This window comes from Heterodontus francisci, chromosome 13, assembly GCF_036365525.1.
Source record: "Heterodontus francisci isolate sHetFra1 chromosome 13, sHetFra1.hap1, whole genome shotgun sequence".
In the NCBI taxonomy this organism is placed as follows: Eukaryota; Metazoa; Chordata; class Chondrichthyes; order Heterodontiformes; family Heterodontidae; genus Heterodontus; species Heterodontus francisci.
In genome coordinates, this window is record NC_090383.1 from 32775286 (window position 1) to 32798583 (window position 23298).

The window sequence follows — 23298 nt, forward strand, 5'->3', positions numbered from 1 at the left end:
TTGCTGTAATCAGGCTTAGGGAAGGAAACATCGGCCTAAAAATTCCAATGAGTTGTTGCACTGCTGCAAAATTCGGTGAGGCAGGATGTCTGCTTGTTGGTTGGCTTTGATGTTGAGCTGACTTTGATAGTCAGCCATTTGTGTAATCACATGCTAGCAGGCAGTCTAAGTTCTGCTTGGTATGCCATATGTTTGTGGGGCAAGGAACACTTATGAAGAGGTGGGTGGGGAGTATAGCTCCCATCTGTAATTGAAACAAGATGTGAGGGAGGGGGTGCAAAGAAAGCTCCAGGGAGAGGAGAGACACAATAAAACCTGCTGCTACTTAGAGGAACAATGGCAGTACTAGAAGAGGATTAGAAAATAAATACTGAATGATGGCAACAAGAACAGAGGAGAAACAAAGAGCAGCCAACAACCTGGAGATGACTGGAATGTGCTTCAGAGTGATATGCTTTGAGATGCCATCTCTTGTGGCACCATCCGGGAAGGGTTTTCAAGTATTAGTGTTAACTGAATTGAGTAGCACATCTAGGAACATGTCCACCCATCCCTGGCAAGAGAGAAGCCTCTGGACCCTGTAGGTAGCTCCAACATCTATCTTGGCACTCACCTCACTCAATATAAAATGGGCATGCGTTTAATTAGCCAGTCTGTCCTGCTGAAGTTGGATTTGTGAAGATGAGTTTCTTTTGCTAAAGTTCTGAGACTTTTTTCAAAAAAGAATTAATGTTTAGTTGTACTTTGCTCTCTTGATTAGCTTCTGTTGATATGGAAGGAGGCATTTTTGCAAAAAAAATTTTTTTTATTCGCTAGGCCAATAACTAACTGCTTCTGCATTTTCTCAGACCCCGGATCGATCCTCCAGTCTTTTGGGGTCAAAGTTTAAGGAGACTTAAAAACTTTATCGGGACGGGAATCCCGCCTCCAAGAGCTGCCTGCCAGTCAGAGGGCTGGCAGCTTAGCAGTGCCCTCAGAAGCGGTGGTCACTACCAGTACTGCGGAGGCCTAGGACCCAGGCCCAGCGGTGGAACCCCAGTGGATAAGCGAGGTTTCCAGGGCCAGTCCAGAAGGCCCCAGCAAGACGGGGTGGGGGGTGGTCATTTGGTCCAGGGGACGGTGGTGGGGGGAGGGGGGGGGGTTGCTCCATAGGCCACAAATTGCCAAGAAGGAAGGACCCCCCTGCAAGCCCACAGGGAGGGCGCCTCACTTTACAAGATGCCCTCCCTGCACGGCGCTGGCTCCCCACCCCCCGCCGCTTGTATGATTTAATAAGCCACTTAAGGGCCTCCATTGGCCTCTGGGAGAAGGTTGTCGTCAGCCTATCCTGCTCCTGGAGATTCAGAACCGGGATTCTGGGCATTGGGTTCCGTTGCGATTCTGCCCTGATTCTCTGGCCCCACCCACCACAAAACCCACTGTCAGGATAACAACAAAATCCGGCCCATTGTGAGGCTTCACCTCAGTTAAAAGGAAGTTCCCACCCCAAATCGCCTTGGCAAGTCTGGAGGGGGGCTGCTGACTGTCACTAGAGGAGACTGCTGATGGCCTTGTAGGATGCCTTGAGCACCCCTGGGCCTTGAGGGCCTAGCTTTGGACTGCACCACCTCGGCATGGTTGAGAGGCAACAGCAAGGGCACTGGCAGAGTGGCAGTGGTGTGGGCACGAATGCTGTCATCCTGAGAAAGGACAGCAGGTTTGTCCTCTACAATGCCACTGCCACTCCAGAGGGCGGTACCTCAGCAATCCTTGTAATCTACTGGTGCACAGGTTGCTGGACCTCTGTGAGAGCTTGCATGTCCTGCTGAGCACTGATATATGCACCCATGATGGTTGCTGTCTGAACCTGGAAGGCAACGGTCTGAGCCTGCATGCCAGCCACCTGGGATCTCATGACCTCTGCCTGAGCTTCCACTGTATCAATGAGAAATCGGGGAGGCCTTTGCCAATGCTGCAGTGGAAGCTAAGACAGCGGCCAACAGACACTCCATCATGGGTTAGTCTGGCAGTGCTACCATAGCATTGCTTAACACTTCCACGATGAAAAGGATGGGCTCAGGGCTACATTGTAATCATGGAGATGAAGTGTGTGTACCAAGTTTACATGCTGCCCACCTCATTAGGAACCAGCAGAGGCAAGTCACCAATCACGGGCTCCGTGCCTGAAAATTGAGGCTATCCAATTTCTAGCCCAGAGTCTTAAACAAATCCCTTTAATTCTAGTCAGAACGCAATTAACCTGTTAACTCTTAAACAACTTTATATATTTCCTAGTGACAGTCTGCTGCTGCAATGACTATTTTTTCATCAAATTAATCTGGCCTAGATCCCCTTTCATCCCACTGAAATGAACTAATTTCCAGTCCCACACCTTCATCGTTGACCCTCTTTTTCTTCATCAATTTTAAATTATAACTTTCTAAATGTTCTCTTCCCTTCAGATTACTTACTGTCTTGCTTCAGTTCCTCATATCAGATTTGATACTGCATCCTTCCTTGTTGGACATGCAACATACTAATTAGGAGACAATTATGTCTATCCTAAGAACCCCTCTCCATTTGACCACAAACTTTTATTTTATCACAGTCTACCTGAGGTTAATGCTCCCAGTATAACAATTCTGTATGACTACAAATCTCATACTCAATTTCCTTCCCACTAGTCAGTAGTCAATAAAGAGACTTGAATTTATATCGCACTTTTCATAATCACTGGATATCTCAAAGCACTTTACAGCCAATGAAGTAGTATTTAGTTTAGTTTAGTTTAGAGATACAGCACTGAAACAGGCCCTCCGGCCCACCGAGTCTGTGCCGACCATCAACCACCCATTTATACTAATCCTACACTAATTCCATATTCCTACCACATCCCCATCTGTCCCGATATTTCCCTACCACCTACCTATCCTAGGGGCAATTGCTAATGGCCAATTTACCTATCAACCTGCAAGTCTTTGGCATGTGGGAGGAAACCGGAGTACCCGGAGGAAACCCACGCAGACACAGGGAGAACTTGCAAACTCCACACAGGCAGTACCCAGAATTGAACCCGGGTCGCTGGAGCTGTGAGGCTGCAGTGCTAACCACTGCACAGGGCACCAATGCGCAGGGAGAAATAATAGTGGAGGTGTCAACTTGCAGGAAGGATCACTAGTTCTGCTGCAGACGACTCAAATGGTGAATTCATTGGTCCAGGCTATAGACTGATGGGCGTACATACACGATTGCTTGGTTCATTTGAAAGCCTGCTAGAAATCACGGAGGAATCCAGCACCAACTTGGAACTGAGTTTTGTGCAGAGCTTGGGGCCCATTCTTTCCAACATGGAACGTTTGGCTACCTCCTGCAGCACACCTGTGGAACTTACCATGATTCAGCACTTGATGGCTTGTATCTCAGCTGCCATTGCAGCACAAGCAACAGCATCCAATGTCTGAGTGCTACAGTGGAAGCTCAGATTGCTGTCATGCAATCTCAGCTTGTTGTCATCGAAGCTCAGATTACTGCCATCATAGATCTGGATACAAATGTGCAAAGGGGCTTGCTGCATGTCACAGCACTCCAGCAATCTGTTCTCCAAAAGATCTGCTCCCTAAAAACCCTCTGTGAACATGGCCTCTTGTTGATAGCCTTTACCCCCTTCCTCATCCTCCTTCTTCTAGCAGCTTATCCTGTTCTGTGTGGCCTCTGCTCATTCTTGCAGTCCTGTTCAATGCCAAGTGGAAGTCCTATTTGGCCACCCATGTCTGGAAGTCACTAGTTTATGCACAAGCCTTTAAGTAACCAAAAAAGTACTTCAGCACCAATCAGATCAGTCCCTACAGACTACTGAAACTTTTAACAAGTATAGAAAAGAACCAAAAATGCATAGAATCACAGCCACAGCCAGAAGACATAATCCAGCAACTAACCTATAAGTAGTTGATGATTCCTTTAAATAGCACTAGTGGTCCATCATGCTGTTGAATGCGTGTTCAGCTGTGGGAAGTTGAGAGGTCATAGGCTGGACTGTGAAGCTCCATAACGGCAACGCTGCAGTAAAATCAGCATTGCATGCTGCTTGACCTCATGATCTGCCTGCTCTGCATATTGGCGCTGACATTAGTTGTACGTTCACAAAACCCTATACGAAGATGGCGTCTGGTGCACTTCCCTTTAGAAGTGTGCACATGCACCGCGTGTGCCATTTTCAATGCTTAAGGAACCTTGTAGTACCCAAACAAATGGGCACTGCAGAGCCCAATTTCTCCCAAAAGCTCTAATCCATTTTTTTTCCTTTATTCTTCCCTTGACTAACCTTCATATGAACATTTCTCTCCTATTTGCCCTAAGGTACATTTTTTCATAACCCATCTTCCCTGAGCTTACTATTTTAGATTGTGTTTCCTTCTCACTGTACTCATTCTTAACCTAACCACAATATATTCTAAGATATGGATCTCTTTCCTGTGTTAAAACTATAAATTCTGCCCTAATGGTTCAGAATCAAGAGGCGCCACCCCAACTATATAGCTTTGACCTCACACTGGAAAGTAGAAAACAGATGGTTCCGACTACACTTATACTGTCTGCATTTATCATGGGCATTAACCTTTTGCTATTACTATGGAGTCAATTACTAAGGTGCCATTTAAAACATATTAAGTGCACAGACTATTTCGGGCAGTTCACTAATTACTTATCCTGTACTTATTAATTTAAAAGGCTTTTCTGATTTCTGCCAAAGTCTGATCTTCAAGCAGCTTCAATAAAATGTTCACACCTTGTTGCAATTTGATTATTTTAGTGATGTGATTCCGGATGCAACTGCTAACAATTAGGAGAGGCAGTTGCTAAGTAAAACGCATTAACCCCAATGCACCTGCTATAAACAGTGGGGACTGTACTTGCCCTGTTTCTAGCACTCCCTCGGAACTCTATAATTTCCCATTGTCTTAAAGAAGTTATTCCCTATCTTAATTACCACATATAGCTACTTCATTTCGAGAAGAATAGTGTATCCTTCTCCTGACCCCTCAAACATTGTGTATTTAAACATGTAGGGAGGAATTTTATGCTCTCCTCCGCAGCTAAAACTTAGTCTGGGGCAGGGAGGCCTGTGAACGGCCTTCCCACCCTGCTTCCAATTGAGGCCCTTAACTGGGCAATTAACCCTCAATTAAGGGCCTCTTCCTGCTGCAGCCACAATTAGTCGTGCAGCAGGCGGCCCTGGCACTGCAGGGGAAGCAAGGCACGAGGAACCATGCAAGCTGCTTCCTGGTCCAGAAGGGGGGATCCTCGTTAAAAGACACAGTGCCTGAACAATGGATCCGGCATCAGGAAGGAGGGGCCTGCTGAGGGACACTCCCCTACCCTTGCCTAAGACCCCCCTCCGCCCTTCCCCCACGACCTCCACCCCACAAGGCTCCTCCTGCCTTGATCTAACCGAGGTCTTGTTCCAATGATGCTTGCTTCTCGGCTTCCAGTAGGTACCTCCACAGTGGCACTGCAGCTGCCGGCCTCTGACCAGAACTTTCAAAAAAACACCAAGATGTAGCTTGGCTGGTGATGAGAAGAGCCCTCCTCGTCAGATCCTTCCTGCACGCCCGGAGTCTCACCCCCTGCGCACAATGCCCTCGAGGTGGCTGTGGTGGGAAAGAGACTGTTGCCCTCATCATTCTGGAATGTGTCTTTGCAAAGCAGGTGTGGAAAAAGATGCAGTGGTTTTTGTTGAGGTTCATCCCAAGCAGCTCTGTAACACAGGAGTCTGTGCTCTACGGTCTGTTCCCAGGGACGCACACCGAGATAAACATCAAATGCTGCTGGAGGACCATCAATTCGGTGATAGACGCTCTTTGGTCTGCCTGAAACTTGCTGGTCTTCCAGCGCAAAGAGTTGTCCACGACCGAGTGTTGCAGACTGGCACATTCCAAGGTCCAGGACTATGTGCTGAGGGACGCACTAAAGCTTGGGGCAGCCGCGGGAAAGGCTCAATGGGGAAAGACCGCTGTGTAAGGTCCCCCCCACCAAGGTGAACTGAGGGACTGGATCCATGGAAAACCCCTCGGGCCGTATCCAGAAAATATGGGTTTGCTGCAAAATGTATCTGGCATGTAAAATGAAATGGAAGGGTTGTGAGGCAATTCACTCCTGTATTGAAGGAAACTGATATCCTTTGCACTCTTTGTATTGTCGACTTGGTTCTGTTTTGAACTGTTCTGTAATGTTTTTTTACAGATTTTTATGAATAAAGTATATTTTGGAAAAAAAAGCTGCCGGCCTCTGACCAGACCTGCACTGTACCCGGCAGGAAGATCTCTGATAGTCTTGCGCTACTCAGGGATATGATCGCCTAAGTACGGGACAAGAGGGTGCACGCCTGCCTCATCAGCTTGGATCAAGAGAAGGCTTTTGACAGGATATCGCACACCTACTTGATGGACGTGCTCTCCAAAATGGGGTTTGGGGAGGGAATCTGCAATTGGATCAAACTGCTTTACACAAACATCAGTAGCGCAGTCTCAATCAATGGGTGGGAATCAGAAAGTTTCCCAATCCAATCTGGAGTCAGACAGGGCTGTCCTCTCTCCCCATCTTGTTTGTTTGCTGTATTGAACCCTTTGCTGAGTCTATTAGAAAGGATACAGGCATAAGAGGGGTGACAATCCCAGGCAGCGGAGGCACTCAGGTTAAAACCTCCCTGTACATGGACGACGTTGCTGTCTTCTGCTCAGATCCGCTGTCCATTCCAGACTGATGAGCATCTGCGACCAGTTCAAACTGGCCTCGGGAGCCAAAGTTAACCACGGCAAGAGAGAGGTCATGTTCTTTGGGAACTGGGTTGACCGATCCTTTGCTCCCTTCACTGTCAGGTCAGACTACCTGAAGGTGCTGGGGATATGGTTCGGAAGGGCTGGGGCGAGCACCAAAACTGGAAGGAGCAAGTAGCCAGGGTACACCATCAACTGAGCACGTGGGAGCAGCGATCTCTCTCCATTGTGGGTAAGAACCTGGTCATCAGGTGCGAAGCGCTCACTTTGTAGCTGTATGTGGCGCATGTCTGGCCCATACCCCACTACTGCGCCGTGACGGTCACCCGAGCCATTTTCCGCCTCATCTGGGGATCCAAAATGGACCGGGTCCAGAGGGACACCATGTTCAAACCTCTGGATTAGGGGAGGAAAAATGTACCTAACATCGCCCTCATCCTGATGACCACCTTCGTGTGCAGCTGCATCAAGCTGTGCATGGAGCCCCAGTACGCAAACAGCAAGTGTCACGACATGCTGAGGTTCTATCTGTCCCCGGTGTTGCGAAGGATGGGCCTGGTCACATTGCCACGGAACGCTCCATCCAGTTGGACCGTGCCGTACCACCTATCCTTCATGGAAACGTTTCTGCGGAAAAACACCTTTGACCACCAATCCATCAGGCAATGGTCTGCACGGAATGTCCTCAAGGCCCTACGGGAAAAGGAGATGGTGGATCCTGTCAGATGGTTCCCCGAGCAGACTGCCAAAGTTATTTGGCACAATGCCTCATCACCAGAACTTTCAAACAAGCACCAAGATGTAGCTTGGCTGGTGGTGAGAAGAGCCCTCCCCGTCAGATTCTTCCTGCACGCCCGGAGTCTCACCCCCTCCGCACACTGCCCTCGAGGTGGCTGTGGTGGGGAACAGACTGTTGCCCACCTCCTTCTGGAATGTGTCTTTGCAAAGCAGGTGTGGAAAAAGATGCAGTGGGTTTTGTCGAGATTTATCCCAAGCAACTCTGTAACACTGGAGTCTGTGCTCTATGGGCTGTTCCCAGGGATGCACACCAAGATAAACATCAACTGCTGCTGGAGGACCATCAATTCGGTGAAAGACTCTCTTTGGTCTGCCTGAAACTTGCTGGTCTTCCAGCGCAAAGAGTTGTCCACGACCGAGTGTTGCAGACTGGCACATTCCAAGGTCCAGGACTATGTGCTGAGGGCCGCACTAAAGCTTGGGGCAGCCGCGGCAAAGGCTTAATGGGGAAAGACCACTGTGTAAGGTCCCCCCACCAAAATGAACCGAGGGGCTGGATCCATGGTAAACCCCTTGGGCTGTATCCAGAAAATAGGGGTTTGCTGCAAAATGTACCTGGCATGTAAAATGAAATGGAAGGGTTGTGAGGCAACTCACTCCTGTATTGAAGGAAACTGATCTCATTTGCACTTTATGTATTGTCAACTTGATGCTGTTTTGAACTGTTTTGTCATGTATCTTTTACAGATTTTTATGAATAAAGTATATTTTGGAAAAAAAAAGCTGTCGGCCTCTGATAGGCTGGCAGATCTGCAAGGGCCGAACTCCGGCAACAAGGTCCTTGATTCTGTGGAAAACCCGCCATTGTCCACTTAAGTGCCTAATCAGCCCTTAATTCAGTGGGATTTCTGTAGAAGAGGTGACATGGGGATCTCGGCTTCAGTTCCTCTGGATGTCAAGACCCCTGCTGCCAGGATAAAATTTCCCCCGTAAAGTTCTCTTCAGTCACTACAAAGGAATCTCAAAGGGAAAGGGATTGGATAGGAGCTATTATGGTTCCACTCTTCAGTCTTAAATACTTAATCAATCATAACTCTATTCTAACAGATTCCATTTCTATAATAAAACACTAATTCTTTCCTTCATTTTGAAATAAATACCAAAATTGTGTAAGGTACTTGGTTAAAACAATATCTACATGATTAGATTGTCATCTCTTAATCAAAACTGTAAAACCTTACTCTAGAAAGGCTTCAACGTGCTCCAAAGTAGAGAAGACCATCACTTCCCAGCTAGCTGCCTCCATTGGTTAGGTGGTGTTCTAAATGGCATCTTTCTGTTCATTACAGTAATAGTGCGAAAAAAGTAATGCCACTGAATTAATTCAAAGTACTCATCACACTCAATGCAGATTGTAGATAAAAAACTGAAAAATAAAAGAGAAACAGGAACATACAAGCAAAGCCCTGCTGACCCTCTCTCAACCAATCATTGTGTGAATGAGTTCTCTGATTCCAACAGCATGCTCATAGTAACCACAGAAAATTTACATCACAGAGGGAGACCATTCGGCCTATCGTGTCTGTGTCGGTAATGTTGGTGCTTCAACGTACCATTCACATTTATTCTAATGTAATATTTGTTTGGCTCTTCCAAGCATTATCAAATGCAATTTATCGTTACATGATATCCTGCTCTTAGGAAGTGAAAATTATGAACAATGTAGTTGGTAAAAAGTACAATTAAATCTATCTATAATATATAACAATTGATAACACCAACGAACAGCTTGTAGCAACATACATTTAAAGGACTTGTGCACAAATACCACAGCTTTCAATGAATGAATTATTGGTTTTGCCTCAAAGTCAAAGAATTGCATATAGAAATACATTTTATAATGAGTGTTATACCATCATAATTAACTAATTATATTCTATGGCTTCATAATTTAAAAACCTATATTAAATCTCCTAGCCTTCGCTGCTCCAGTGTAAATTATCTCAGACACTCCCGTAAATTAGAAGGTTTCTTTGCAGTTAATCGTTTTTTTGGTTATTAAAGTAGTAAATAAAGCACAGCAAAACTTCTTCATAGAAAACGGAATCAAAATAAAATCATTATTTGATGAAATATATCAAACCATTGCAGTGATTCTTCCCTAGTCTTGAAAACAAAATTATGATTTGTAGTTGGTGCTATAAATTTTAGAAGACTAGTACTATATGGTTTTGTCATTTAATTACTCCTGCCTTCCACCCATCACAGACCTTTCCTTCTGTTTTTTCCTCCTTTCCTTGTTTTTGTGCTTAAAAACTGTTACGTTTAACTTTTTCCAGTTCTGATGAAAGGGCATCAACCTGAATAACATCTCACTCCACAGATGCTACCTGACCTGTAATTTCTCTTTTTATTTCAGATTTAAAGCATTCGCAGTGTTTTGGTTTTGTCATACTATATGGTTACTGGCCCTGTGTAAAGCCGGAAACATTTCGCCGAGATCCTTGGGGGTTATTTTGTGAAGATCTTCTTCCACTGTTCTCTACAAGTTATAAATGAATAACAGTTAGAAAAGACATTGTTAAATTCTCAATAATCAAGTACAAAACACAGCATCCCTATATACTGCTGCAGCAATGCTATTAATTCCATTTTCATGAAGATAACAATCACGCAATGGGGTAGTTATATTTGTCTCTCTCATCATTCAGAACATAAATCTTAAACAGTACCAAATGAAGCCAATTTTATGCTGTGGACTTATGCACCGGGAGTTGAATTGAGACTGTTGAAACCCAAGTCATCATTCTAGATGGGAATCAAACCTTTGTCCCATATGTAATAACTTATAAAAGATATTATTTATCCCTGAGATTTTCTTAATTATTTCAGTGATAGGCACACAACCACAGAAATTTGCAGCACAGAAGGATGCCAGTCAACCCCCTATCCCAGCTATTCCCAAATATTTGCTAAAGCAATCCAGAATTAATCCCAGAACCCAGGGTTCTGATGTGGAAGGCTCATATCCGACTCGAAACACTATTTCTGTTTCTTTCTCCACAAATCTGCCAGACCTGCTGAGTATGGCAAGATGGATACAGAACTGGCTTGGTCATAGAACACAGAGGATAGCAGTGGAAGGGTGCTTTTCTGAATGGAGGGCCATGACTAGTGGTGTTCCGCAGGGATCAGTGCTGGGACCTTTGCTGTTTGTAGTATATATAAATGATTTGGAGGAAAATGTAGCTGGTCCGATTAGTAAGTTTGCGGACGACACAAAGGTTGGTGGAGTTGCAGATAGTGATGAGGATTGTCAGAGGATACAGCAGGATTAGATCGGTTGGAGACTTGGGCGGAGAAATGGCAGATGGAGTTTAATCCAGACAAATGTGAGGTAATGCATTTTGGAAGATCTAATACAGGTGGGAAGTATTCCGTAAATGGCAGAACCCTTAGGAGTATTGACAGGCAGAGAGATCTGACCATACAGGTCCACAGGTCACTGAAAGTGGCAACGCAGGTGGATAGGGTAGTCAAGAAGGCATATGGCATGCTTGCCTTCATCGGTCGGGGCATAGAGTATAAAAATTGGCAAGTCATGCTGCAGCTGTACAGAATTTTAGTTAGGCCACACGTAGAATATTGCGTGCAATTCTGGTTGCCACACTACCAGAAGGACGTGGAGGCTTTGGAGAGGGTACAGAAGAGGTTTACCAGGATGTTGCCTGGTCTGAAGGGCATTAGCTATGAGGAGAGGTTGGATAAACCCGGATTGTTTTCACTGGAACGACGGAGGTGGAGGGGCAACATGATAGAGGTTTACAAAGTTATGAGCGGCATGGACAGAGTGGATAGTCAGAAGCTTTTTCCCAGGGTGGAAGAGTCAGTTACTAGGGGACATAGGTTTAAGGTGCGAGTGGCAAAATTTAGAGGGGATGTGCGAGGCAGGTTCATCACACAGAGGGTGGTGAGTGCCTGGAACTTGCTGCCGGGGGAGGTGGTGGAAGCAGGTACGATAGCGACGATTAAGAGAGATCTTGACAAATACATGAATAGGATGGGAATAGAGGGATATGGGTCCCCGGAAGTGTAGAAGGTTTTAGTTTAGGCAGGCATCAAGATCGGCGCAGGCTTGGAGGGCCGAATGGCCTGTTCCTGTGTTGTACTGTTCTTTGTTCTTTCTGTTTTATTTCAGATTTCAAGCATCTGCAGTGTTTTGCTTTTATTTACCACAATTAGTCCCACTGCCCTGCTCTATCTGTTTAAAATATTTAATTACCCTTCCCTTACAAAATGCAATGGTCTCTGTCTGTACTCCTTCCTGAGATAGTACATTTCATCCTCTTACAGCTGTCTGGATAAAGATGTTTCTCTAATCTACTCCCCACTGCTTTACTGACAATTTTATATTGATGATCTATGGTCATTGACTGGTGCACTAGAGGAAAAAGTATTTTTTTCTGGGCGACACAGTGGCGCAGTGGTGAGCACCGCAGCCTCACAGATCCAGCGACCTGGGTTCGATTCTGGGTACACTCATGGGGAGGGGGGACGAGTTTAATTTTCAGGTCGGGAGGAGGGGGGGAAATGGAGGATCCTTACTCCATTGGCTGGGGGGATGGTGGGAAGGGGTTGAAGGGCAAAGCTAACGATGTTCGGTGGGGGGGGGAGGGTCTGTGCAGAGTTTGCAAGTTCTCGCTATGATCGCGTGGGTTTTCGCCGGGTGCTCCGGTTTCCTCCCACAGCCAAAGACTTGCAGGTTGATAGGTAAATTGGCCATTATAAATTGCCCCTAGAGTAGGTAGGTGGTAGTGGGGATGTGAGAGGGTAATGGGATTAATGTAGGATTAGTATAAATGGGTGGTTGATGGTCGGCACAGATTCGGTGGGCCGAAGAGCCTGTTTCAGTGCTGTATCTCTAAATAAATTAAATCATCCTATCAAAATCCTTTATGATACTAAATCCAATTAAATTTTATCTGCTATAAAAAGAATCAGTGGGCTGAAAGTTATGAGCACGCTGCAAATTGCAGTGGCGCGCTCTGCTATCGGTGGTCTTCAGGCACGGATGCGCCATCATTGAGCCCCCGATGCCATAGAGAGGACAGCCGCTCCATCCCCGGCAATGGCATCTGGCACCACTGCGCAGGCACAGGCGCCATTCTTAAAGGGCTTCAAGCCCTGCAATCACAATTGAAATTTTAAAGGGACATTAATTTGAAATTTGTGTGAAAAACTGAATAAAAGCTGGAATCTCCTTCTGACTACTGCACCACCCCCCCCCCCCCACCCCCACCCCCACCCATGTTTGATTTTGGGCCTATTCCATCCAAAATGAACATAATTCCCAACTCGAACCTCCCACCACCCCGAACTTCGTTAGATTTGCCCTTCAACCCCTTCCCACCATCCCCCCAGCCAATGGAGTAAGGATCCTCCATTTTCCCCCCCTCCTCCCGACCTGAAAATTAAACTCGTCCCCCCTCCCCATGAGTGTCTTGCCTTGAATTTCCAACAGGGATCGGAAGACGTGTGACTTCCAGCCACCGGACAGAATATCAGCGTGGGATGGCTGTCTGGTCTAGGTATGTTTATTTACATTTATTTGCAACGCAAATGAAGGCCCTGCCACCGGCCGCACGGAGGTGTCTCTGCCGCCGGTAAAATGTGGCGGGAACTTCTCGGCGTCAGGGGTTATGGTGGGCCTCTCCCAGAAGAATTTTCCAATCCCCCCTGCCACGACCCCCAACGCCAGAGCCCAGTATCTGAGGTTTCATCCTCATAAGTATAGTTCTTCATCCCTGGTATCATTCTGGTGAATCTCCAGATTTCTTTGTATAGTGAGGTGCTCAAAAATTCACAATGTACTCTACCTGTACATTGCCTTATTCAGGTTTTATAACTGCCTCACAGTTTGTACTTTATGCCTTTATTATAAAGTCCAAAAGGCCACTAGCCTTTTTTATGGCTTTATCCATCTGCCCTTTCCTGGAATCATGGGGCTGATTTTGGTCTTACTATCACCCTGTTTATGCCTGGGTACTTGCATTGTCAGGACTCCCAGTGCCGATATCAAACTGTTTGCTACCACAGTAATGACCACCTTTGAAAAGTGCACCTCGCTTTTAAGAGCTGCAGGCCAGCTTGATTTTGCTGCTTCACTAATGGCAAACTGTGTATAAGCAGTGCACTTAGTGTTGGCAGCTTGCCTAGTCAATGTAAGAAAGGCCCAACCACCAAAATTGATCGAGCCTTTTCTTTTATTTGTTCATGGGAAGTGGGCATTGCTGGAAAGGCCGGCATTTATTGTCCATCCCTAATTGGCCTTGAGAAAGTGACAGTCTTCTTGAACTGCTGCAAGTCCATGTTGTGTAGGTACACCCACAGTACTGCTAGGGAGGGAGTTCCAGGATTTTGACCCAGCGACAGTGAAGGAATGGCAACATATTTCTAAGTCAGGATGAAGTGATGATGTTCCCATGTGCCTGCTGCTGTTGTTCTTCTAGGGGTGAAGGTTGCAGTTTGGAAGGTGCTATCAAAGGAGCCTTCGCAAACTGCTGCAATGCATCTTGTAAATGGTACACACTGCTACCACTGTACACCAGTGGTGGAAGAAGTGAATGTTTAAGTATTGGTTGGGGTGCTGATCAAGCAGACTATTTTGTCTTGGATGGTGTTGAGTTCCTTGAGTGTTGGAGCTGCACCCATCCAGGCAATTGGGTAATATCCATCAAAGTATGGTCTGACCAGACCACTGTGCAAATTGATCAGAACTTCCACTGACCTATATTTTATTTTGGCTGTACTGTTAAATATTCTTTTGGCGTAGACTGCTGTTTGTAATTGGTTGAGCCTGTTGAGTGCTAAGTCTAGTAAGATTGCAGAAATGTAAGTAGGTTGAGGGTCAAAATGGGAGTTCCAGGGTGTTCATTGGTACAGAAAGTCGAAGGAGCTCTGGGCTGGGGAATGGAGTTCAGAGGAGCATTCCTGTTTTGAAAAGGTTCTCTTGATTTCCAGAGTTGATTGTAGCTGCTGGCATTCTGCTCTGTTTTAGCTTAAGATGTCATCAAAGTCCTACTAGGCTTCAACCCCAGCGCAACCAAATATTGTAGATATTCTGGAATACAATATCCTCCTGAGTATGCCTTGTAGATGGTGTCCAGGGTTTGGGGAGTCAGGAGGTGAGTTACTCGCCGCAGGATTCCCAGCCTCTGACCTGCTCCTATAGCTATTGTATTTATGTATCTGGTCTAGTTAAGTTTCTGCTGAATGTGACTCACCAGGATGTTCTTGCTGGGAGTTGCAGCAATGGTAATGTCATTGAGTGTAAAGGGGAGATGGTTAGATTCTGTCTTGTTAGTGATGGCCATTGCCTGGCACTTGCATGGCACGAATGTTGCATGTGTTATGGCCATGTGGTGAGAGGTTTGGGTGATTCCTACTGTTCAACTCCCATCTTTTTATTATTAGGGTTTAACCCCTTCGTGTTTTATTTGTTAAATAAACAGACAGCGACAGGTTTTCTTGTAGGTTTAAAACAGAAAATCAATTATTAACTGATCAATATGCCTTAACCCGAGATTGTCGCAACCGCATCCACTCACGCATTCCCTCATGTGCGCACGCGCACACACACACACAAGAAAAACAAGAAACAGATAGAGAGGAATAGGGGTAAGCGGTTGTAAGTTGGGGGTCATGGTAAACCCGTTGAATTCTATTGGAAGTCAAGTTCTCATTTGTGGCAAGCCTGAGCTGTTTGTAGGTTTCTCTCTTGGTTGAAAGTTCAGTTGAAGACAGTGGATCACTTATAATTTACTGCTGTGTAAGTATAGACATATAATTCTATAGCAGGGTGCATCTCTCTATCTTGCTAGAATCCTCCCAGCCCCATAGCTGGAAAAGCTTCTTGGAAGCTTCTTTCTGGGTGTCTCTCTCTCTCTCTCTAGGGCTGCCTTTTAAGGTAAAATTTATTACATCTCATCTCTGCTGGGAAACAGGGATTTTCTTCCAGGATGTGGTTACTTCACACCTTCTTTGTTTCAGAAGAACGTATTCAATTCAAAAGTGTCTCTTGATGGGTTCAGGAGGAGAATAATCTAGTTATGATGTTTCCACTGCACATCTGCTTTGTTTCAGAGGAACCCATTCAATTCAGGAATATTTCAAGATGGGTGTAGGATGGGTGCAATTGATACCTCTTAGCTTTGAAAGTGTTCCTTTGTCCCTGTCAGACAGTTTGAATATACAAAGGCCAAATCTTTTTAAAGAAAAGTCAATTTTTTAAAAGACAAAGGGCTGGATTTTAACAAGCCCATGACGTCAGGCTCCATGGCGGGGGCAGGGACAGTTGATGGTTAAGGCAGCAGTCTGCCAATGAGGCCAATGCCAGGAGGGCCTGGCCAATCTTCCCGACGGCGGCAAGGCTCTGTGGTGGACTCCGCTGCTGGGAAATGGGAACAGCATTTTAATATTTAAATGAATGACATGAATACATTTATATAAACTTACCTGAAATCTTCTGGGCCCGCTATGATCTTCAGCATGGCGGCCGGCACTCCTGCACCTTCAATTCCCATCCAGGAATAGCTGGCATGACACTGATAGGGGAGGGGGAAAGGAGTTAAGATTTTCAGTGCGGGAGGGATGGGGTCAAATAAATGTGGTAGGAAGGGGTGAAATTTAAACTTTGTGTAATCTGTGGTGGTAGGGGGAAGGTCAGATTTAAAAGGTGCATATCTTGGGGGGGGGAAAGGGCAAATAGTTATTGTAATTGTTATGGGGAGGGTGGGAAAGGGGCGACTGAAATTTACTTGACAAAGTTTGAGGGTGTATCTTTAAAAACTTAAATATGCTGGCAGGGCTCTCTAAATGAGCTGCCGCGCGGGAGATCGCGGCATTGAGGCTGCCATTTTTTGAGTGCACCGCTCAGCTCGGCGACGGGCTCTCAAAATCCTGCCCTAATTCAATTTTTATAACACTTCAGTTTTAGTCTGTACTTTTTCATTGTTGCACCTCTGGTATGCGTGACACATGACACTTATCTTCCCAAATCTGAATATTGGCCTGGTCTTGCTGCATGCTCCAACCAGTAGAACATTTTCCCTCTAATCGCCATTGATTTCAATCTTACCAGGGCTCCTTGATGCCACACTTGGTCAAATGCTGCCTTAATGTCAAGAGCAATTACTCTCAACTCATCTTTGGAATTCAGCTCTTCTGTCCATGCTTGGGCTTAGGGTATAATGAGATCTGGAACTTAATGGTCCTGGCGGAACCCAAACTGAGCATCAGTGAGCAACATCCACCCAATCTGTGCCACATACCAAAATCGTGCTCAATATATTTAAACCACTAGGTCTGAACACCCAACATACTTCCATTGAGTTTATACTCCAATTACTTATTTTTCTTTCCAAATACTTTACAGAATGAATAAGAAATTGGTAGAAGGGTAGAAGGTAGTTGAACAAGTTACTGTTCCAAACTTGTAGGAGCAATAAAATTGGAGGAGGTAGCATTACATAATGAGCTGGACAAAATATGTAAGTAGGCAAAATGATTAAATTTAATGTAGATAAGTGTAAATTACTGCACATGGGGAGAAAAATAGGCAATTACATATGCTCCATGGAGTTAAAATAGCTAAGGATGAAATTGAAAGAAACCTAAAAACTTTAATAGATTCAACACTCAACCAATGCAGAGCAGCAATCTACAAACAGTTCAGCACCTGCCATACCAGTTCCTGCAGACTTTTGTAGCTTGAAACAACAGAATATGCCAAGTAATTGTTATGGGAAGATAACCAAATGAGGAAAATTTACCAGGAATATATTGAAATCTAATGGAAAACTGAAAAATTTAACTTCACCTGGGAGTATGAGACTCTTTTTCCTTACATGACTCTTCTGTATTTGCCGAGCTCTGCTGCCAAATCCTAAAGACTGCAATGATTCTGTTGTATATTTCTGGGCAGGCGAAACACATACTATCACCAACAGTTTAGCATCACCCCCTAAAGAAGGAGGCACAGCAATATTTAGAATGCATATTACTGTATTTTTGCACAAACTATGCAATTATAAGCAAATTATAGTTTCTTTGGCAGTGCTAATTCAATTAACCGTCTCATTTATCAAATGTACTTATGCATAAATATTTGGAAAATTCAGTGTAGTTGCAATTTAAAAGAAAACTTTTTGTCTTAATCTTATCCCAAGGCAACTGGCCCTCCAGTCACAGCAACCAACTTTGTTGCATGTCTGAAGCTATACATGCAAATATGACTTAGCCTTGGCTGCTAGCATTCACTGCTTCTTCAAACAAAGCAGTGGACTATCCTGCTGATAGATTAAGGTAGTATATTGTACCTCAGAGTGCAAATTACAACTTAAATTGATGTTTGCATTCAGAACTGTTGAGATTATAGTCATAGTCACAGAGATACAGCACTGAAACAGGCCCTTCGGCCCACCAAGTCTGTGCTGACCAACAACCACCCATTAATACTAATCCTACATTAATCCCATATTCCCTACTACATCCCCACCATTCTCCTATCACCTACCTACACTAGGAGCAATTTTAGAATGGCCAATTTACCTATCAACCTGCAAGTCTTTGGCTGTGGGAGGAAACCAGAGCACCCGGTAGAAACCCACGCGGTCACAGGGAGAACTTGCAAACTCCGCACAGGCAGTACCCAGAATTGAACCCGGGTTGCTGGAGCTGTGATGCGAACCACTGCGCCACTCTCAAATACTAAACATATTATTATTATAAGAAGAAAGTAACAGTGCCCCAGTATCTTTTATAGCCACCTGAGAGGTTCAACATATCATCGGAAAGGCAGCACTCCCTCAGTCCTGCTCTGGAGTTTCAGACATAATTACATGCTTAGTACCTGGAGTGGAGTTTGACCCCATAATCTTCTGATTCAAAGGTGAGAGTGCTACCTCTGAGCCACAGCTGACATCGACATCAGTAATTGTTTTATCTCAGTATTAGATATAGCAATTTCCATGGGTTATAAATAATAGCGCAAATTATTTAGACATTCAGCACTACTGAGGGTTGGAAGGGAGCAGCAACTGCTGGTGTGCGCACATGCGTGCACTTACACTGGCATCTGGAAATTGCAGTACATGACAATGTGCTCTTCCAAAGTCTCCGGTGATGGTACCACTGAGCCACCCTTTAAAGTGGCAGGAACCCACAGTTTATCAATTTGGGCTGACTGCCTACAGGTCACGCTCATTTTATCGTTTTTCTTTAGAGCTGATATTAGCTTTCTCAGGAGTAGATCTGCCATTAGGAAGGCACTGGCAGCAGCAATGTTAATGTATTTGAAGGTCGTGTTGGATCTCTTTTTTTTGTTCATCAACTTAAGTATAATTTTTTACAGCATTTTGCAACAAAAATATCACTAGTTAAAATCTTTATTTCCTATATTGCAAAAGTGTTGCAAACTGAATTAATAAAAATTTTATTCCATTTTTACTTTGTATATATCCTAAAAATAAAATCAAAGAATATGTTCAGTAGAAACCAATTTTACCCAGATTTATGTTCCAGAGAAGTGGTGCAGTTAGCCATTCTTGCAATGAGTTCAAAAAAGTCATCCAGGAAGCATTACAAACTGAAGAAAATCATCCAGGGCTGGTGCTCAGGTGCATCATCTGGTGCTGAGGAGCAAGGCCTATAAATTAGATTAAAAGAAGGTATTTCTCCTCGACTTATCAGTCCAAGGAGCTGGGCCACCCACACAAAAAATAGCACTATGAGAATCAGAGCCTGAAACAGTGTAGCCAGTTTGCTCAGAGTGTGATGCAGGCAAGGGAATGCAGTTTATACTTTCCAAAGTCCTGAATGCAAGATTATCTTTAAACAGCTTAAATTGTTCATGTTAAGACGTTTAAAGTTTATCAAACGCATTAACATTGAATGTCACATAACAATCCAGCAGCCTCGATACAAATTACCTTCAGAGACATTCCCTGTCCTGTTTGAAAATGATTGCTTTGGGGTTCATTATAGATGAGGGTGTATTCACTTCTGCATTATTTAGTAAAATTTGGCTTTCTGAGAAATAAATATGAGTCCTGAACAAGGAAATAAAGCCAAAGAATTATGGATTTAAATTGTATTCTTTGATGCAAGAACTTTGCATCTTTACTTGATGGCATAGAGTACGCAGAAGGGAATCTTTGAAATACATGGGCTTATGATCTTGTTAGCTTGGGCAATATGATCTTAGCAGTAGTTCAAACAAATATTTGAAGAATAATACTCTCACCAATAAGCATGTTTACACCATTAAATTATATGCAAGACTGGCAGTGGAAGGGATGACAAGCGGAGATGGCTGTTTACTAGTGGAAGGAAGAAGCTTCTTCTGAATCAATCCAGACGATTTGAGGGCTGTTCCAGACGAGGGAAACTTGTGTGCTACCAGTGTGGGATGGGGTCTGAATTTATTTTGTGGAAACACCAATTGCTGTTTTCTCTGATAGTTTTAAGTATTTCAAGTTTTAAGGCCCACTATGGACTCGCAGCTCCTGTTGAAAATCAAAGCAGTTTGCCCAAGATGTTCCCCGGGGCAGTCACTTGGTGGTAAAAGTTTGTTAAAGTATTTAAAAGTTTCTAAAAGTTTTAAAAAGTGTTTAAAGTATTTGAATCATAATAAAACACTCAACTGCCTTTGAGTTGAAGACTAACCTTGAGAAAGAAAGACTTGCATTTATATAGCGTGTTTCATGACCACCGGACATCTCAAAGTGCAGACAGCCAATTAAGTACCTTTTGAAGTGTAGTTACTGTTGTAATGCAGGAAGCGTAATGTAACATAACAAGGGTGTGTCTTCAGCTCATGACATCTTTAGGAGGCATGGCTTCATCAGGAATGCACTTCGGTGCAAGGCCTCACTGATGCTCTTGTAGGTGGTCTGTGCTGCGGCCAGAAGTTGAAATTCTCGCTGCAGCTAGCGAACTAGGTAAGTTCACATTTCTCAATGTGGTGGGTGGCGATTGCTATCGCTTCACCACTGACTGCAAAATCTGGGCCAATGTTTCATGTTTATGGCATCTTCACATGTAGCATAAAGAGCCTTAACCAGGATTCTTCTTCCACTTATAAATTGCAGATCTGCATTTCACAGAATAATATGTGAATTGTGTATCAATTGTTTAATTATATACAGGTAGAGGGTACTAATTGAGGTCTTACTAGAGCACTTATAAGGAGACACTAACTAAGACTGGTAGAGGATGTGAATGAGGAGCTACCTGTTTGTAATCCTTCTTACTCTGTATAATAAATATGAAACGGAGTAAAAATAGGTTCCAGCGTCATCCTTCCACATCAAGCTTTCTGGAACTTAACATAACCTGTGTTCAGGGGGCCAAAAGAAACACCTCCAACGTCAATCAGTAGTCCACCAAGTGACATTGTCAGAGCTGGGGAATTCATTACAAATTCAATGGAATTTAGAGATCAGAATGCACATGCACTAAACTTCCTCCAAGTAGTTTGGTTTCTAAAGATCCAAGGAGTCATCAAAAATTCACACATAGGCACCTGTGTTCCTCTGCAGAGCAATGCCACCTGTATAAACGGGAACAATTCCATTCTGTCAACATGTAGCTTGTATGTGACTACTGCCACAAGATTATGCAAGTCAAAGTTGTTCTCAAACATTTTTCTTTTAAAAGCTAGGCTCTGAAATCTGAATCTCTAGTCTCAGCAGCTGGGGAGAATTGACCTGGCCCTCTGGACAGATGCTTCTTGTTCCCCTATCTCCATCTCCACCAGCCTTTGCTCACCTCTGCTCTGTACATCACCAGGGTGCTCTACCCATGTCTGGAGGTGCACTCTATGGGGAAATGAAGGCAGAAAGGTGCTGCATTTAGATGGAAGACAGAGATAAAGATTCTGATCTCTTTGTGCAGAAAGAAGTGAAACTGGTAGCAACTACACAGTGCAGCTCAATTGAAAATAATTGCTGGATGCATAGAAACAGTACCACTGGATGGGGAAGAGGACTGAGAAATGCTAGTACCTGTGGCAGCACTCAAAAAAGAGGATGAGTGTCATGCACCTATTTTACCCTTCCTTGTAAGGTTGTAGAATTTCTTCTTACATTGAAGCCATGTATTATGCATGTGCTGGAGACATTCAGCTTGCCTGCCACCTCCTGAAAAGCCCACCTGACCACTGTTTTGGCAAGCCTGTAGCCATCGTGAAGAGGACGAGAATCTTCTTTCTGCTGCCCATTTAGTTCAGCAAAATATCAACTACATTCCCATGAATATAGAGGGCACTGCTTTCCCCCCCAATACTGCATGCTATTCGTTGCATCACAATTGGTGCTAACTTCCAAGCAATTTCAATAAACTACCCATTAACTTCAGCCAATTTCAATCAGCAAGCAGGTCAAGGTCAGCCCAGCAGACCAATGTTCCACAATGCAGGTTAAAGTAGTGCTGCACAATGCAGGTCACTTCAGGGCCTGCAGACAGTACACTTTTAAGCAGCTGCATACTTTAACTTATCCCTCCAAAATGGGTGTGCAGGCATTTAAAGGTGTACACACACCTTGCACATTCCCATAGTATGTAATTTATCAGCAATTTGAATTATACAGGTGTTCTTGCAACTTCTGGGCGGAGTGCACTTCCACTGTTTTTACATACATGCACATACACTGGGGCCAAGAACTTGATGTCAAAGTTGATGTGATTATTGTGGAAGAAGTATTATACAGAATATGTATTCCTACCTATAGAGTCCTGGAGTAAATGAGTTAGCTTGCTGTTTCGATAAGGTATATGGGATCGTTGTTCTGCAAGTGCTCCAAGCACATCAGACAATGCTGATAAGCTTCGATTTATAAAAGACGTCTCTCTCAAAGCTGTACCAGTCACTCCAGACATTCCTAACAGAAAGTAAATCACAAATTAAATGGTGATAAAATTAATACATAAAAAGAGATGGTATGTTCATGCGTCCTGACAAATCAAATAGTTCTTGAAGCTCACCATTCAGTTAAAAAAAATCCCAGTTTTAAAATGACTGCAAACTATTATGAGTTTCTTAGGATTTCTTAACTTTTTCCCATTCCTTGCCAGTCTACTTGGGTTGTATATTGAGCAATGGCAGAAGACCTGGGCCTGAGTCACCAACAAAACTTCACAAATAAGATCATAAGAAATAGGAGCAGGAGTAGGCCATTCAGCCCCTCAAGCCTGCTCTGCCATTCAATACGATCATGGATGGCCTGATTGTGGCCTTAACTCCACTTTCCTGCCTGCCCCCCATAAGCCTTGACTCCCTTGTAGATCAAAAATCTGTCTAACTCAGCTTTGAATATATTCAATGATCCAGTCTCCACTGCTCTCTGGGAAGAGACTTCCAAAGGTTAGCGACCCTCAAGAGAGGAAATTTCTCCTCATCTCCACCTTAAAAGGGAGACCTCTTATTTTGAAATTTGTGAACTTTTAGCTGACAATGTTCACCAGCAGAAACCCTTGCTGATTTTTCTTTTCTCTAGCCCAAGGATAACTAAGGCAATTATAGCATCCCATCACTACACACCTGAGTTCATACTGCCTTTTCAAATTGTTGTCAGAACATTGAAATTGTTGGCCACATTGCCCAAACGAGACTTTGACCTAGGTTTTCTGCTTTTGCGGCTTTGGGGCTACTGCCTGCCACAATGATATAGCCCTCACCCCAGCCAATCTTTTATTTATCTCAGAGGCACTAACATATGCAGGCAGGGCCCACTGGAGAGTCCAGCCAGAC

General features: G+C 44.3%; 2 protein-coding genes across 10 annotated transcripts in view; both read right to left on the minus strand.

The window, feature by feature from the left end:
- The window catches only part of kif25 (kinesin family member 25), a 271160-nt gene that overhangs the window by 3040 nt on the left and 244822 nt on the right, over nt 1-23298 (minus strand). For 5 of the 9 annotated variants that reach the window (XR_010976174.1, XR_010976175.1, XR_010976173.1 and 2 more), the window contains 3 exons: nt 22274-22429; nt 17368-17511; nt 8732-10032 (listed from right to left, as the gene is read on the minus strand). Coding sequence is in view for 3 of the 9 variants with exons in the window: in XM_068044632.1 (XP_067900733.1) it covers nt 9953-10032; nt 17368-17511; nt 22274-22429 (380 nt within the window). In the remaining 6 variants the exon portion in view is untranslated. Of the gene's footprint in view, nt 1-8048; nt 10033-17367; nt 17512-19074; nt 19195-22273; nt 22430-23298 lie in introns of those variants that run through there. The other 4 variants (XR_010976172.1, XM_068044632.1, XM_068044635.1 and 1 more) reach the window with 4 other exon arrangements.
- The window catches only part of afdna (afadin, adherens junction formation factor a), a 598271-nt gene that overhangs the window by 363 nt on the left and 574610 nt on the right, over nt 1-23298 (minus strand). The gene's annotated exons all lie outside the window — the stretch shown is intronic.